Source organism: Grammomys surdaster, unplaced genomic scaffold, assembly GCF_004785775.1.
Source record: "Grammomys surdaster isolate TR1022 unplaced genomic scaffold, NIH_TR_1.0 187, whole genome shotgun sequence".
NCBI lineage: Eukaryota > Metazoa > Chordata > Mammalia > Rodentia > Muridae > Grammomys > Grammomys surdaster.
In genome coordinates, this window is record NW_021604632.1 from 5037197 (window position 1) to 5054696 (window position 17500).

The 17500-nt window shown below is 49.6% G+C and overlaps 1 protein-coding gene across 1 annotated transcript in view; it reads right to left on the reverse strand.

The window, feature by feature from the left end:
• The window catches only part of Vac14 (VAC14 component of PIKFYVE complex), a 101022-nt gene that overhangs the window by 35018 nt on the left and 48504 nt on the right, over positions 1–17500 (reverse strand). The window contains exons 13-14 of the mRNA XM_028768602.1: positions 14152–14308; positions 3145–3277 (exon numbers count right to left, since the gene is read on the reverse strand). Coding sequence (XP_028624435.1) covers positions 3145–3277; positions 14152–14308 — 290 coding nt within the window. The remainder of the gene's footprint in view (positions 1–3144; positions 3278–14151; positions 14309–17500) is intronic.

Genomic DNA, 17500 nt, shown 5'->3' on the forward strand with positions numbered 1-17500 from the left:
TATCTATCTATCTATCTATCTATCTATCTATCTATCTATCTATCTATCTATCTATCGGCACCAGGTCTCTCATTGAAACAGAAGTTGATCAGTTCATCCAGACCAGATAGTCAATGAGTTTCAGGGATATACTCATGCCCCACACCACATGCTAGGGTAACAGGTACACACTGCCATGCCTTGCTTTTAAGTCAGCTTTGGGGATAGGAACAACTTCTTGTGTTTGTGAAGCATGTACTTAACCGACTGCAGTCTAGCTCAGGCTTGCTTGGGTCACTAGGTAGCCCAGGCTGGCCTTGAACTCACAGCAATCCTTTTACCTTGGTTTCCCCAATGCTGGGATAACAGCTCTGAATAACAATACCTAGTTCTAGTGTGTTCCCTCTTTAGAGTTATCAGCAGAAAAGAATTCTATAAACGAAGGTGTAGGCCAGCGGCTGACCACTGCACCTCACTGAAGACCTTCATCTCTTGTGCAGTTATGGAAGCAGGAGGGAGCTGCGTGTGTGTGATGCCATACCCTGACCTGGGTACTCTCAGAGCCCACACTGGGTGTCTGAGACAGACTAGGCACCTGGCAGTGGCTGGGCACTGGCTTGGAAGGCAGCAGGCTCTCAGGGGACCGAAGGCTGTTTTTTGGGTATGGTGGCAGACAAGCGGATGGCTAGAGCAGAGGCCAAGGAGAGATGGTAGTGCCAGTGCCAGGGCTAAAAGACCCTCTGTGGTTGTGCTGGGAGGGGTGAGGCCAGGCCTGCAGGCTGGCTTAATGCCTTCTCAGAGGGAATTCTTGAGGGAATTCAGCTCTAGAGCAGCAAGTGATTGCCATGCTGGATATTCCAAGTTCCCAGAGGATGAGACATGACCTATGGGACCTGCTCTTGAGCCATTTGGGGAGCTGGGTCCAGGTAGTCCTGGTCCCAGTTACCTAGCTGTTCAGGAGCCCCTGAGGTTCCAAGCTGTCCCAGAGCGACAACATAGCAGATGCTAAATTTGCAGAGTGAAGAGTTTGCAGCCCAGCTCCAAGCAATCCTAGTTGGCATACTGCTACTTAAGCACACTCTCCCTTAAGCAAAAATGAGAATTCTTATCATTCCTAGACACTAAGAGGATACTGAGAAGATAGCAAAGTCTTACTGGCCCGAAGTCTGTAAACAGAAACATGGCTGTGGCCTGGTTACCAGCTTCATGGAGTCTCAAATAGGGAGGAGGCCCAAGCATGTCCATACCACTTGCTTTTCTGCTCTGTACAGTCTGGGGATGCTGGGTACCATCTTGAACTCCCATCCCAAGGCACTAGGCTGCAGTTGGCTACTCCTACCTTTCCCAAAGCCCCGTCTCTCCACTGGTTCAGTCTACCAGAGAAGGACTGCTCATCACGAATGCTGACACCTCTGTAGTCTGGAAAACTACTTGAAGTTAACTGTCACTCATGTGAGGACATTCTATTGTTCTGATGGATGTGGATCTCTTGTGTTATAGCTGACGTCTGCTTCAATCTCTTAACTGGAACTGTCTAGCTCCATGGGAAGAAAACCATAGTGATTTTCCTCTTTTAGCCAGTGAGCTACCAGGACTCACTGACTGCTCCTGCCACTTCAACCATTTCTAGACGACAGTGGTTCTCAAATGGTATGCTTTTGAGTCTCAAGCACACTGGACAGATGCTCTACAGCCTGCCCAGCACCTGAATACTGTGGATTGTCGCAAACAGGTGGGGGCAGGTGCTACTTGCACCTGGTGGGTACTGGTCAGGGATGTTGTTTAAGCATCCTAGAGCTCCACCACAAAGAACTACCTGGTTTCAAATGCGCAGAGTGCCGAGAGATGAGAGCCTCTCTCACAGCACAGGGACATCCTTTTGGGATGGAGACAACAGAAGCCCCTTCCTCCTGGTGCTTTGTCCTTTTTTCATGGGTCAGTTCTTTGGTCCAGTTCCCATGGTGTCTTCAACTTCATTCTCTGACTGTCACCTAGCCTGTGTTTTCCTCCATCAAGTCCCCTCATCTCCCTTTTCCTGTCCTGTCCCCATCTCTGGGCTCACTCTGAGGCTGAGCAGGCTTCTGTGTCAGCTCTGAGATCTTCAGGCTTCATCTTCCCTCATAACCTCCTCCCAGATTCTCTCTCTTCCCCTTCCTCCCACCTTTCTGACTCTTCTCAGCCTCCTCGATTAGCAAATATTAAGCTTCTTAGGGCTTAACCTCAGACTCCTTCCCTCACTCGGGATTCCTTACTCCCTAAAAATGAGAACTTCACAGGGCAGAAGCAACTAAAAGCACACTTTGCACAGGGTTGGTGCTGAGCAATTATCTGTTGACTGACTGACTGCATCATCCGTTTCCAGACTTTGCATCTTAGAACTAGGTCTCTCTTTGAAGTATCAAACTGCTGCATTGACATTTTACTTTTGATGTTCTCAAAGTCACTCAAACTCAAGCATGTAACTGTCTTTACTCTCTATAACTCGCTCAGGGCTCAGGACCTGCATGCTGACTGGATTTTTTTTCCCTTTGTCCGTCCTGCAGTCCACGCCCTTGACAATCAGTCTCACTAGACCACAGCCACCCGACTATCTATCCATCTTGGACCTTCTAACCTGGTCTCCAAACACAGCAATCTTTCAAATCAGAAGTCCGGTCACATCACTCCCCAACATGTAGCTCCTCACTGAGCTCTGAGGATGGGTGAGAGATCCTCTCTGTCTGTGTTGGGTGGAGTAAGGACTGGTCTGGAGGCTGGTCTTGATGCCTTCTTATACAGCTCTCAGTGGTTCCTGAGGGGACTCAGCTCTGAACAGTAACTGACTGCCATGCTGAATAGACTGAATCCCCAGAGGATGAGGTGAAAGGATCTATGAGCCTGCTCAACTTTGTGTTGGGATTCACAGCAAAATGAGTTCTTGCCTTCAAGTCCTCTGTGTAAACTGGGGCTCTGCTGGAACTAGCCAACTCCTGAACCCTTGTTGCCACACCAATACAGTCTGACCCCCAAGCACCCTTAGCCACATTCAAGAACCCCACAACCTTGAGGTTTTGATTCCACTGGTCAAGAGGGAAGCCAGGAAAAGGGGGAGAGAGAAAGAAAGCAGGTGGCTGCTTTGTCACAGTGGACAGTGGGACATTCAAAGCTGTGGCATACAGGGCTGACCTGATGATGAATGGGCCTCTGGCCTCCAGGAGCTTCCGCTCACTGCTGAACGTCTGCAGAAGGTTGATCATGAACTTGTAAAAGTATGAGTTCATGGTGGGAGTGGAGGGAGAGCATTCTAAGCCTTTGGTACCTGTAGAGAAAGAAACAGCCAAGATTTAATCTGATTGTGTGTCTACAGGGTGATGAGATTCAAAATAAAATAAATCTTAAAAATAAAAACAAATGGACACAATTCTCCCCATTATCTCAACAAATTAGATATATGTGGGGTTTACTTTGCACAATTAAGGACAATGGCCAGTCAGAGCATAAAGAGGTTAGACAGACAGCTGGGCATGGTGGTGCATGCCTTTAACCTCAACCCTTGGGAAGCAAGGGAAGGGCAGGGGGATCTCTGTGAGTTTGAGGCTAGCTTGGTCTATGTAGTGAGTTCTAGAACAGGGCTATGTAGAGAGAACCTTTCTGAAAAAAACCAAAATGACAAAAACAAACAAAAGAGAGGTTAGACAGGTGCAACTACTCCATGGTCAACAAAGCTGGCAGCCCCTTTGGGGCATAAATCCCTTCCCCAGCGCTGAGAGAAGAACTAAACTGCACACAACCACTGGGCTAAGGACAACAAACTCCTCCGGCCTGCAAAGCCCTGGCTGGCTGTGTGTGTGATACAGAGCATGGCTTTCACATGCCTCAGCTGAAAGCCACACACCACCCCTCCTTCAGCCTGCTCTTGCATATGTGCCCTTGGTGAAGCTTCCAGCACTGAGGGAACAGGGGAAGGCTGATGGGATGCTGGGCTTATTCTGGTGTGGGCTACTCACAAATCCCACAGGATCCTCCTTCCTTTTTAATGCATGGTGGCCCCTAACCACAGTGCTGAAAAGAAGTGTCAAGGATTGGGGGGGAGGGGAGGTTTCCTCAGTCTGCCCAATACATCTTTGTCAAAAATTACAGCTTTATTAGAGTCTCATTCTTGCCCCCATAAAGTATGCCTTTCAAAACATACCATTTACAAGTTCTTAGAATATTCTTAAAGTCGTACAGAACCATCACTAAACTGTAGAATACCGTAATTACCCTTCTACTGGAATCCTGCACCTGTTACTTTCACTTCCCAGTCTCTCCTCCAAGCCCTGAGAACAAATCCTTATATCTATGGACTGGTCTATTCTGGACATTTTGCATGAATAAATGGAACCTAATAATGGATTCTTTCATGCAGCATAAATTCAAGGCTCATTTGGTTGTATATATCTATTCTTCATTCTTATCACTGAGCAATGGACACATCCTATTGCGTTTGTTAATTCATTACATGGAGAGTACTTGGTGGTTTCTACTCATGGCCATTATGAATAATGCTGCTGTAAGCAGTCATGAGTTCTCTATGGACTGGTTTCCTTTCTCTTGGCTATACCTAGGAATAAAACTGTTTGGGCCCTGAGGGAACCCTCTCCAGGCCACTTTCCACATTGACTGTACCAGAGCTCTCCCTTCTTGACAACCTCTCTAGCATGTGTTACCTGTCTTTCACTACAGCCTCCCTAGTGGATGGAAAGTGGCATGTCACTGTGGCTTTGACTGGTGGTTCTCTGGTGATAATTCATACAGTTCCTATGTTTAGTTCATAAATCCAGCTACTCAATTCCTTTGCCTATTTTCAAATCTGAATTACTCGTCTTTATTGCTATTAGAGTTCCTCACATATGAGGCTCTATCAGGTAGGGGTTTAGAATCATTTTCTCCTGCGCGTTTCTCCCCACTTCTCGTCAGGAACACACTCCGTTACAGAGCTATGTCTCCAGTCGGCTTTCTTTACTATCCTCTGAAACAAAACTATTTGGGCTCAGATACATTTTGGTGGTAAGAACATTTGCCTACTGAGTTCAAGGTCCTGAGTTAAACTGCAAAACAAAACAAAACAAAACAAAACAAAACACAACACAACACTTTTGTGGTGCTGCAAGGCCCCATGCACGTATGCTAGGGAGCTTCTGCCACTGAGATACACTGTCCAATATGTCCAATATGTCCTTTTCTTCCTTTGGCTGCTCAAGCTTTTGAGATGGTAGGGTAAACAGAGCCAACTGAGGCAGCAGACGCTGTCAATTTCTGATCTGGCCTCTCTGGTTTGGAAGCCTCTTTTCCTGAAAGGGCAGGCAGGCACTCAAGGTACGCAGATGCATAAAAGAATGTAAAGACCAACCTGGGCATTACAACGAGTCTCCCAAAGGGGTTGATGGTTGCCAGTGGCCACAGAGGCACTGAAACACCCCAGGAGTCCTGCTTTGTGTTTTCTCTTCATCTTTATAGGGAAGTGGCTGGGAACTAGAAGACATTTTTCGTTTTCTTCCCCTTCCCCCAACTGTAGATGCTGCATCCTTAAACCTGTCATTCTCACTACTTAAAGACTCTCAACAGACCCTTGTACCTCCAAACTCTGCTACCTTCAACTCCAAGACTTCTCTACACAACCCTGCATACTTCCAAATCATGAATCCCAAGCCTTTTCTAAACAACAGCCTCCCAGAAAACTGCACCAGGGAGCCTTGAGTGGAAAGCCAGCTTAAGGGCAGGCCACATTCAACCTTCTGCTGTTTGTTCTGCATTGCTCCGGTTCCTGTTGAAGGCAGTCTGGCTGTCCTGGTCCTGAGTGACTTTGGAATGGCAAAAAGTCTCTGCTCCATAGTACAGAGGGGCTGTTTGTAGAATTGTGTCAAATTCTTACAGATCAAGTAACCTCATGCCCAGCTGGGGCTGATCTCAGAAGAGGTGGCTGAAGATACAGCTGTTGTGGCCACCCTGCCTCCCCATCCTCACCCACAGGAGATAAATCAAGTGGTGGCTGTCATGCCTGCCTACCTATTCCACACTCCCAGGGACATGTGGACAGGAATCCAGCAAACAGTAAGCTCCTGGGTGTGTATCTCTGCATTATCTGGGTCTCTGTCTCCTTCCTGCTTCTCTACGTGTACTCCAGAGTCATCGAACTTCCAGGCCTAAGGCCACTAGGCTTCCAAGTACTTAAAAGGACAAAAGGACCAATGAATAGAGTAATCATGTCAGTCCTCCCTGGCTAAGGCCATGGGGAGCCCTAAGGAGCTGCATACTCTGGGACACTGGAGTTCAGCCTCACATGGACATGGAAAAGCAAGCACCAAGCAAGGTGCTTGGCCTCAGTTTCTTAATCTATAGGTAAGGGCAGTAAGAGTGTCCAAGACCTGAGATGACACATATAATGTGCTGGGCAACGCATGCCACACGTCATGCTCAATAAACAGGGTGTGACATCAGCAAATGTCTCCTGTCCTGGAGCACTATGTGGAGCAGACTGCTTTCCTTCCTTGCAGAACAGGCTGGACACGCAGGGGGAATTAGGATCTCAAACTCACAGAATTCTGGGGTGCTCAGGGAGAAAGAGAAGGAGTTATCTGTGACCTGCTCCATCTCAGCTAACAGACTGGTCAAGGACAACAGGAGAGATGGCTTGAGGTTACCTGGGACACATTTCTGCTCTTCTTAGGAAGGCCTCTCATTGGTCCAAATGGACTCTCAGTGCCTAGGCTAACTGGTGGTGGCCTTTAGTGGGGAGATAGAAAAGCACATGGGACAAGTGACTCTAGTTCTTAGGAGCAGTGCCCTCTGGGAAAACCTGTGAACTCAGTCCTTCAAGTAAGCTCTTTTTCAAAGACCACACACAGGAAAAAGCCAAAGATCCCCAACTGGAGCCATGTACCTTTCCCGAGAAGCTTAGGCATGGCAATTTAGGGGGAGCCACCCAGAGCCCCAGCTTGGCCTGTATAGAGTACAGCCGTCAGGAGCAATGCTTCTGACCTAAGAACCTCACTTGCCAGGAGGACACTGCACCCATGCAAGTCTTGAGTCCCAGGCAAGAAAGGGGAGCTGTCAGTGCTCACTAGTGACAGCAGCAGGGTCTGTGAGAGCTCTTTCCACCTTGGTTTTACCTTTGCCCAACCTCCTCTGACCTCAGCAGCCATCAGGCCTGTTGTCTGGAGAACCCAAGAAAGAAGGCTCCTGTAAGCCTGTAAGACTCTGGCCTCTGTTCAGGCTTCTCCTCAGAGATACCAGCAGACCCCAGATGGGCCAGTGTCCACCTCCATCGAGCCCACGCCATCCTATCTCACCTGAAAAGTGAGTTTAGATCAAAGAGGTGCCACATCCTGCTCTGCATCCCCTCCTGCTCTGCACCCCTCCATGCTGCTGTCTGGGAAACCGGAAAGCTTGGGTGCAGACTCTTGAGGTAAACTTCCCCCCCCAGCCCCAAAAGGCATAAAAAGAGTCTCCCTCTTCTGCCATGTGAACACCGATTTTCTTTAGAGAGCTTGCCATGCTGTCTCTCTGCTGCTAGGTCTTCCACTCTGGCTCTCCTTGGATCTCCTACCATGTTGTTGCCGTCTCTGCCTCTCGTCCTTTGTGTTTAAGAGACATCTAACAAGTTCTTCAGTTCCCAGTAAGCCGACTCAGTGTCCTCTTGAGTCACCTGCCCTATCTAGAACCTAATAGTTCTTGGCCAGGGCTGTGGAGCTTGGGAGGGAGTTGGAAGGAACAAACTGGCCCAGGAGTGTGACTGCACCGGCTTCCACCTCACCGCAGCCTGCACCTCCCAGGGGACAGCTCAAGCGCCTCCACCAGCCTCTTCTGCCCACCTCTGGCTCTTGCTCGTCGGGTTGTGCAGCCTGTAGTGGCTCTGCCTCAACCAGAGCTAGTGCTCTACATGCCTGAGGACAGGTAGAGCTGGGCTCAGCAGCCTGATTTAGGCCATGCCTTCCAGATCTGCATCTGGACAGAGGTGTACTAGTAAACTCCTCCCTCAGCACTGCCAACAGTGCAGTTTTGTAGGTCCACTCAAATGGTGAACAAATTGCTTTGGTGAGAACCAGCAGGCCAGGAAGGATGGGACAGGATTGTGTGTCTCAGGGGCTCTTCCTGAAGGGCTGAGAAGGGCAGGATTTCCATTTCCTGACCCACTGACGACAGGGATGTGAGGGAGAGTGCAGTCTCTTAGTCATAAAGATCTGCCTTGCAGTTCTGGTTTGGGCAAGGAAGAAGCCTGTGGGGCTCTGAAAAGAAGCTCATGTGACTGACTGACTGCTCAGGGGCAGACAGATGCTGTGGGGAGCCCTCTGTATACAAAGACAGGCCAGTGTGGTGGTGGCTGGGGAGCCAGCCCTGCAGATGTTGCTAAGTGAAACCTGATGTGGCGACATGAGAATCTGCAGAGCGGCTCACAAACAGCCTTCCCTGGGATGTTTTGGATTGATTGAGTTTTGTGGCTATGACGTGAAGGAGCCTCACATGTCAGGATAAAAATAGCTCTGGCCTCAATTACACAACCCCAGTTATAGTGCAACAGAACCAGATGCGAAAACATTAGCCCCTGAGCTCAGACTCCACTTCTCTAACCCCTTCCCTGCTGAGGTCCGGCCCATGGATCTGAGCAGCCCAACTCAAGAGCCATTAGGATTTGCTGCCTTGAGAAGGCAGGGAAAGGGCTAGTGGCTGTGGAAAGAAAGCACACCCAGAAGGCCAAGGGAACAGGTTAGACCTGGACTCTGTTGCTGCTTTAGCCAGGCCATGGAGACAGCTGGCCTCTCATCTGTGTTAGGGGAAAGGAATACAGTCCATTCTCGGAACAGAAAGTACTTTATGAAGCTGGGTGTGGTGGTGCACACCTTTAATCTCAGCATTCTGAATGCAGAGGCAGGAGGAGCTCTGTGACTTCCAAGCCATCCTGGTCTACATAGAGAGCTCTAAGACAGCCAGAGCTACCTAGGGAAACTCTGTCTCAAAACAAAACAAAACAAAACAAAACAAAACAAACAAAAAACCAAACAACAATAGCAACAAAAAGTGCTACATGGAAGGGGAGGCGACTGGGAAGCTAGCCTAGGCCAAAGGGGATGAAGGGAAGGAGCGACTTCCCCACAGAGCTGAGTGGCTGGGAGAGAAGGAGGCCAAGCTAGGCTTTTCTTTTTAAAAAAGGGAGTTGTAGAGTTGGAGGTAGCAACCTTCCATGGCTTCATGGATGAAAGGTCACAACACCAACCCAGCAACCTGGTCTGGAAGTAACCACCCAAGATAGGAGCTGGAACCTCACCCATATCTGGGAGGTGTTTCTGCTGTTTGGCTCACAAGATGAGATGGGTCAAAGAAGGAAGGGCTCAGGGGTAATTCCCAGCTTTTAGGGGAGTAGTGGGTTCACACTACCACCTGCTATCAGGAAGGGGCTGCCACTGGAACAAGGGCTAAGGCCAAGGTCGGTGCTAAAGGGAGAGGGCTAGGACTGACAAGAGCAACTAACAAGGAATCCTGGATGCAGGACCAAGGGACACCTTCCTAGACAACGGGCCTGGGGAACATCAGCTCATTCCTGATGTCCTGTCCCAGCCATTCTTTATTTTGATCATCTCTCATCCTTGCTGGGTACCTGCTGTTAGGGACTCATCCGTAAACAAAACCTGGCTCTTGGAGCCGGAGATGGACACAAGTGCATACAAGACATTTGGTAATCCTGTAAAATCTGACTCTAGAAGCAGGGTGATCTGTGTGCTTGCATTTCTTATGACTCTGGGCTATTTCAGATTTGGAAACCTATACCTCTGCACTCTGAGCCAAAAGGAAACAGGTCAGTTCCGCCATCCACACTGATAAGCTTGAGGGGCTAAAGGGAAGGCAGCCTTGCAGAGGATGTCACCAGAACTGACCTGAGGGATCCAGGGATACTAAGGACAGATATCAGGGCATCTTAGCCCCGCCTATGGAGTAGCTTCCGGAGCCCCCCAGCACTCCAGCCCAGTTTAGAAGATGAGGAGGTAGTGCATGAAGCAGGAACCCACTACAGGCAACAGGTGGCAGATGTTTCTGCTGCTTCCTAGAAGGTGAAAGATGTACAGGCACAGACCTTTGAGGTTCAAAAAGCAAGAAGCAAGGCTCTTGGAGAAGCTGTGATATGGTCAGCTGTGGCTACAGTAAGTGGAAGGCAGGACAGGAAATGAGGCTCTATGTAGCGAGAGGCCAGAATGGGGTCCTTGGAATCACTGTGAAGAACCATTTCTCTAGGAATTCTAGAGCAGGCTGGGCCACAGCTGGGAAGAGGGCACCAAGACCAGATCAGACCGCTAGCTAGGTGCCTCCTGTCCCTCTCCTTAGGTGAAGAAACCTTCAAGGGCTGTAAGTGGGATTTCTACGCTCCTCTGAGTACGGAGTTACACAACCAGATACAAATGCCTGTTACCTCCCTTGATCAAGGGACTAAGCATGCTCTCCTCTCAGAGGTACTGGATGGAGCTAGAGTGGTCCAGGTGAAACAGTCCTATAGAAGGCTTAGCACACTGCCAGTTTCAATAAGCACATGGCAAAATGTTGGCAGCTATTGTGACCACTGTTACTAGGGGGAGAAATGGCCTAGTTCCTGAAAGCCTCCTGGGTTTCTACCAGGACTTGTTTGTCTGGTGACAGGAAGATACTGCTGACATCTGGTCACACTGGCCTAAGATGCAGAGAATGAAATGGAATTGAAACATTTTACCTTTGTTCTTTACAGAGACGGAGACATTTCAGACAAGTGATCCCTGAAGGGTATGTTGCCATGATTAGTTTTTAGCCATGAGCGGTGTTGGGAATCAGTGGTGTTGGGTGCTTGCTGAGCCTGTACAAAGCCATCTCTAGCTCCTCCCTAGTGGTGGTGCATACCTGTAATCCCAGCACAGGGGAGGTGGAGGTTGGATGATTTAAAAATTAAGATTATCCTTGGATACCTGATGAATTTAAGTCTAGCCCGGAATACATGAGACCCTGCTTAAAAAGGAAAAGAAAAAGGAGAGAAGAAGAGAAGAGAAAGGAAAAGAAAAAAGGAAAGAAAAGAAAAGAAAAGGAAAGAAAAGAAAAGAAAAGAAAAGAAGAAAAGAATGGGGCACAACAAGAAGGCAAGTCATGGCAGCCTAGAATTTCAGGCCACCTTTCAGACCTGCTGTGACGCTCAGCCCAGACTGTCACCACTGCTTACTTGGCTGAGGATCCAGAGGACACCTGGGCTCCCCAGGCCCGATATCTATCTGAGAACAGAACTGTCCAAGGCCTTGGGAAAAAGAGATGGATGCTGGGAGCTCCTGGGTCCTACTAACTGTTTTATGAGTGCTCTGGGTCAGGGTGGGCCCACAGAGGCCTGCTTACTGCCCCTTCTCCCCACAACCTGGCAATACACCTCCAGATTTCTTAAGGCAGGCAGAGGTGATATACAGTGAGCTGAGCCCAGGAGCCCCCAGGGCGGGAGCTGGCTTTGCTCACTGGCCCTTGCCTAGGCAGCTCTCCTGTTGCTCTGGAGGTAGTTCCTTTCTGGTCAAGAACAAAGGAGTTGGGATCCAGCCCTGGGTCTCTGTGCTGGAGGGAGAGAGATGTTTATGCTAAGTCAGGAGAGAGGAAAAATCCTATGTGGCCAACTCTGTCTCCTCCAGTGCCCTGGGGACCACTGTAGTGGTGCATCTGGGCTAACACAGCACTCGCTCGGGCGTGTGATGGGTCTTTTTCCCCTACCACTGTGTGGGATCTGCACCATTTGAGTTTACAGATCTAATGTGAAGGAGGGGCCATTGGTTTCCCTGCAGATGCCCTGACGTTGCCGTCTAGAAAGTTCCTGCATGGAGGACAGTGGAGTGACTTCCTTTTAGGGCACACAGCCCTGCTGTCTCAGGTTCTCAGAGCTGTGTCCTAGAGAGGTATAAGACTGGACTCGAGACACAGGAGGAGACAGAACCACAGTGCATGCCTGGGAAGTATTCTGGAAAGAGTGGCCAGCAGAGGAATGAGGACACTTCCTGCATGCTTTCTGACCTCAACAACATCCCATAAGGCAGCGGTGCCAGGAGAGGGCAGAGGACAGATTGGTTTCCTGCATTCCTTTATTACTGATTTGATCTTGACCTTCCAGAGCCATGAATGCACTTGTAAACTCTGATGGCAGCTGCAGATGTGCACGTATGAATGCATCTGCCCAGAGGGTCTCAGAGTTCTGAGTTCTACAACTGGCTCAGGCTAACGCTGTGACTCCTGGTATGATGCATTTATGAAAGAAATCACAGAACTAGCCATAGGCACTTCCCTGGGATTCTTCCCAGGACTGACTTTCTTACCATCTGGGATGTTTTGTTGTTTTTCCTAGGATTTCTGAGTGTCTCTGGCTGAGGTGAGCTATTCTGATAGTTTCTGCAGGCCAGGGTAAGAGTCTCGTACGAGTCTCTACCCCTTCAGCCTCATTAGCTGCCTACTCATTTTGGTGGGTCGAGGAGCCAAGACTTCTCTGCCATGTAAGTTTCCTCAGCTCTTGTCTCTAAGCAGCAGCATGATTTTGATGTCCCAGTGCTCTGAGGAACCTTGTAGGACTCCAGCTCTAGGGTGGGGTACCCAAAGCAGTTTCTTGGCTCATACCCTCAGTAGCATGAACTCACATTTCAGTATAACTTCTCTATGCTTGGGAGGAAGAGAAAACATGCTTATAGATGAAGGGAAGGACCACTGAGGGTCCTGGGAGCACTAGGTACCCCAGTCTGCTCAAGGATACTGCTGCTGTCACTCTGAGGATAGAGAAGACGCTCTCTATCCTCTAGCATGCTGTCTCCTGGGGAGGAAGGGCTGAGGGCCACTGCAAGGCTCCTCTCTTCTGGGCTCCTCCCTGCCCCCATCTTTCCTATCTAAGGAAAAGCCTTCTCTCTACCTCACTAAGGTCCCACAGTTCTGCACCACCACACTTGATCTCTGTCAACTGTCCCCAAGTTTGGGGCTGGCCCCTATGTGCTGTCTTGGAGACAGAGGTACACAGTGAACTCCTCTGCTGAGGGACAGGAGGTGGGAGCCACAGCAGGGGTCCTGGCATCAGGATATGGGAGCTATTTCCTCAACCAAAGCTAATGACTGTCCAGGGGAAGCTGGTCGCCTGAGTGAGGATGTGATAGCATCCTGGGGCAGAGGGAGGGAGGAAGGCAGGCTGCTGCTAGAGTTCATCACTCTAACCCATCAGGGAGAGCATGCAGCAGAGGAGTCTGCAGCCTGGGCTCCCATGTGCTTCCTGCTACAGGGCTTGAGTGACCTGTGGCTTTCTTTGTCATGGCCTTCTGTGATTTGACTTAGCCTATCCAGGGGGACACCAAGGCTTGTGGAGCTCTGAAAATACTCTGAACTTCTCAGACACTGGCCATGGTTTCTGGCCAAGCATCAGAAGCGTCTATGGGGCAGTGCAGGTATAATATGGGCCTGGGGCTAGGGCCCAGAATGCCATAGAGCTGCAGGAGGAACAATGTCACTGAAAGGTTATGAGTCCATGAGAAGCTAATGAGCTCCTGGTGTCTAGATGACACGAGGAGTTTAAGGGACAAAGCTCGGCAAGCATCCAAGACCCACCAGGTAATCTCTTACCAGCCTGTGTCCTTGAGCCTTTTGAAGGATCATGTGGTGAGGGAAGGGAGGAGCTGGGTGGGGAGTGTGGCCAGGGAAGGAAGCTACCTGACATTCTGAAGGAACCTGAAGAACAAGCAATATGAACGCCTTGGCTACCTTTACTTGCAAGGACAGCCTGGAAACAGCCTGTTTGAATTATCCTGTCTCTTGCCTGGGCTGCCTGCCATGCTGAGCTATTCTGAGCTTCAGTGAGGAGGAAATGGCTGCCTAGCTTTCTTCCACCTGTGAGACCCAAGACTGAAGGCCCTGGCTGGCTGCCTGCCTGTGGAGAAATTGCCTCAGGGGGTTTTGTGCTTAGTCAGTGGTTCAAAAACATCAAAAGTGCTGAAGATGAGGAAAAAGGGTTGTGAGGGTCTCTTTGGGGGGCTAATGGCTTGTGAGCCAGTAGGCAGGAGGGCTGTCTCTTGTGGTAGAAGACCATGGGCAGACAATCTACTGCCTCATAAATGGCAGAACAGATTTATAAGTGACTTCCTGGGCTAGAATAAGACTCAGTACTAGCATTTTTTAGGCCAGACCCTTGAGGGAAATACTTACTGGGAGGGTTTAGTAGGTTGGCTCTGCTGGAGGTGGGCACCTGAAGCTCCGAGTGGTTGACTCGGAGGTCAGGGTCATCAGGTGCGCCTGGGTCATCCGTCTGGCCTGCAGGGGAGGAAGCAATTTCTGCCAACACTTCCAGATCCTTCAAGACAACCTGGGGAAACAAGCGGAGGATAAAGGACAAACTCCCTACTATGAGCTGAGCTGATGTGGTAGAGGCGAAGTCAGCGACGAGGAGTGGCTCGCAGGACAGGAGGGTCTGTAGACCTGCTGGTGGTCTGCTTGAGTGGTGGAGAGCCACTGAGATCGTAGCTGTGAAAGTGCTCGGGAGGATGTAGTGAAGGTATGGATTAAGAGGCCACTGATGGTGATGCCTAGGAAAGGATGCTGACCAGGTTGGAGAATCTTTGTCCCACAGCCCTCCTCTTTGTATCTGAACAAGGACTGGAGGGGGCTCCTTGAGATGCAGGTCCTGGGCATCACGGTGAGCCATATGTAGGATGTATCTCAGTTTCTGTATTGTATGAGGCCTTGACCCTATCCGTCCCTGTCCATAGAACAGCTGCCACTGCAGAGGTGACATCAGGCCACACAGAGTCCAAAGGGCCTCCTATGCTTTGGGTATGAGTTTGGCCTCTTGTGCTAAAAGGCTTCCTAACACCCAGACAGGACTGTCTCTCAAGTGTTTCCTTAGCCTTGGACGGGCGAGGCAAGGCGTCTTCAGCTGCCTACCTGCCTACTGCACTCTTGTAAGGAGGGCATGTTACTTCAGGCCATATGGTCCTCTTTCCTCTAGGGCTGCCCTTAAAGGGCCAGTAGCCCTGGAAATGACACTATCTTCACTTGGCACCAGAGCTGCAGGATGGCAAAGCCCATCCCACTGTGGCACTATACAGTGGTCACTAGAGAAAGGCCAGGGACATGCCCTGTTGGGAAGGTATCGCCACAAATGCATACCCCTTTGTGTAAGTGTCGTCGGCCCCGAGACCTGCAGTCTACATTCCCTCCACAGCCAGTTCCTCCCACTGCAGGTCCTGCAAGTGCTTTCTGCTCCCTAGTCTTCAGTTCTCAAGAACGCCTGCCTCTGCTTCACCCACAGGGAGATCCCTAGGACTAACCCTAGCACCCAGCACATGCTCAGCAAACATCAGGTGACAACAGGGACAACTGTGCCTTTTACTGGGCTGCTCTAAATCCAGATCAAGAAAGAATTAACCACTGGGAGGAGGGGGGTGGGAAGAGAACTATAGTAGGTAAGGGACCAGTGGAAAAGCTGCAGAGCTCTGTGGGTGGGGCCGACAGGTTAGCTAGTGGAATATGGTAAATACAAGGTCAAGATGAGGGTAAGCTTTAAGGCTAAGCTGATGCTCCTTTTGGGGGTGATGAAATGTTCTGGAATCAGTGACAATGGCTACTAAACCCTGTAAGTACAAATGTTCCTCAAGTGAAGATGAGGTTATATCCTAATATACAAACTGCAATTTGAAAATATCATGATCATGAATGCACTCCACACACCCAACATATGAATACTGGAGTTCAGCAAAGCAGTATGCTGCAGAGGACAAACTGCTTCCTTTTAAGATCACAAGGCTAACTGGGAACTGCCCAGCATCAGAGAGCATAAAGTGCGGTGTACACCTGTGATCTTGGGAGACACAGGTAGGACCAATTTGGGGTTCGGCAGAGGGCTCAGTAGGTAAAACGCTTGTCATGCAAGCAAGAGGACCTGAGTTTGGTTTTCCAGCATGTTAACATGTACAAAGTCAGGCGCAGTGGCATCCTGTGCTGGAGAAGCCAGAGGAGACAGGCAAATCCAGGGGCCTTGCAGGACAGCCAGTCTAGCTAGAATGGTGAGCTCTGACTTCAGTGAGAGACTCTGTCTCAAAAAGGTAGAGAAGGCAGGAAAGATGACTTCTTAGCAGGTAAAATCACTTGCCATCAAACCTGCCAACCTGCGATCAATTTCCAGAACTCACAAGGTGGAAGGAAGGAAAGGACCAGGCACTACTGTTGTCCTCTGACCTTCATGTACATACACATGCCATGGCATGCATGCATGTAACAATGGAAAGGATATGGTGTCTGAAGTACGAAAGTGATCCTATCAGTTCAGGTAACAAGTCAGTGTCTTACCCTACGCCATCAGGTTGTCACTTCTAGTTTCTTCTGGCCAGCTATCCTGTATCCTTGCTGAGGCTCCCTGTGCCTGCTGTGCTGACCCTTTCTGGCCTCTGGTCTTCTCTAACCTGTATCACAGTTGGTACACATTTGACACCTGCACCCTGGCCTCCTCCAGGATGGTCATGACATTACTCACACAGATGCCGTCCCGACTGTCCCCTCACTACAGACACAGAGACATTCTCTAGGCCCCGCCTGAGCTTCCACCCTACATCAGAGCTGAGCTGACAGAGGCACTGCACTGTCGGAGGGAGTCAAAGCTACCCTTGCTATGACTGTGGGTACAAGAAGCAACAAAGCTTTGCCAGAAGCTTATCACGGCCTGTCCTTTCATGTACTGGAATTTGGGTTTTAGTTGCTCTTGGAATGGGTTCTATTTGCTGAGTTGTGGGAAATGGATCTGTAGTAGCTGGAAAACATGGCCCAACATACCCCTGTCAGATGGCAGGAGCAAAAGCTGGTCCCATGTTAGGCAAGAATCAGAGGACCCTAGGTGGGTCTGGGTTGCAGGCCTAAGGGCTCTGTTCCCTGAAGGGAGGAGTCTCTGGCAGGTTCACGGCTCCACGAATGGAAGAGACAGAGGGAAGAGGGTGTGGTGGGGAAGCAGAAGACACAGTTATGTAGAGTTTTTAAAAAGCCTCCACCATTCTCTGGTACTCCATTTCACAAGTAAGTCACAGGTCAGGAATGGTAAATTAGATCTTGGACTTGGAGTTGAGGGACAGTATGTGGTAAATCACCCAAAACTGAACATACATAGCAAGGCAAGAATTGAGCCAAGAGTTCTACAATAATTGAACAGAGTTTCCATAGGGGTGCTCCAAGTCCTAGGTGTTACCAAGAGAACTACAAGCATGTTCATACAGACACTTCTATGTGGACATTCACACTAGCTGAACAATGGAAAGGCCCCTCTTCTGATAAACAGAATGTGGTATACCTACTTCCCAGACTATGACTTGCTCATAAGAAGACTGAGAAGGGGGGCATGGCTCAGGGGGTAAAAGCACTTGCTGTACAAAAATAAGCTGTGGGGCACAATTGTAATGCCAGTGCTCCTACAGAGAGATGGGACACAGACACAGCCTGGCATAAGCAATGTATCAGATAACAGAGGCCACGACTCAATAAGACGAAGGTAAGAACTGACTCCTCAAAGTCA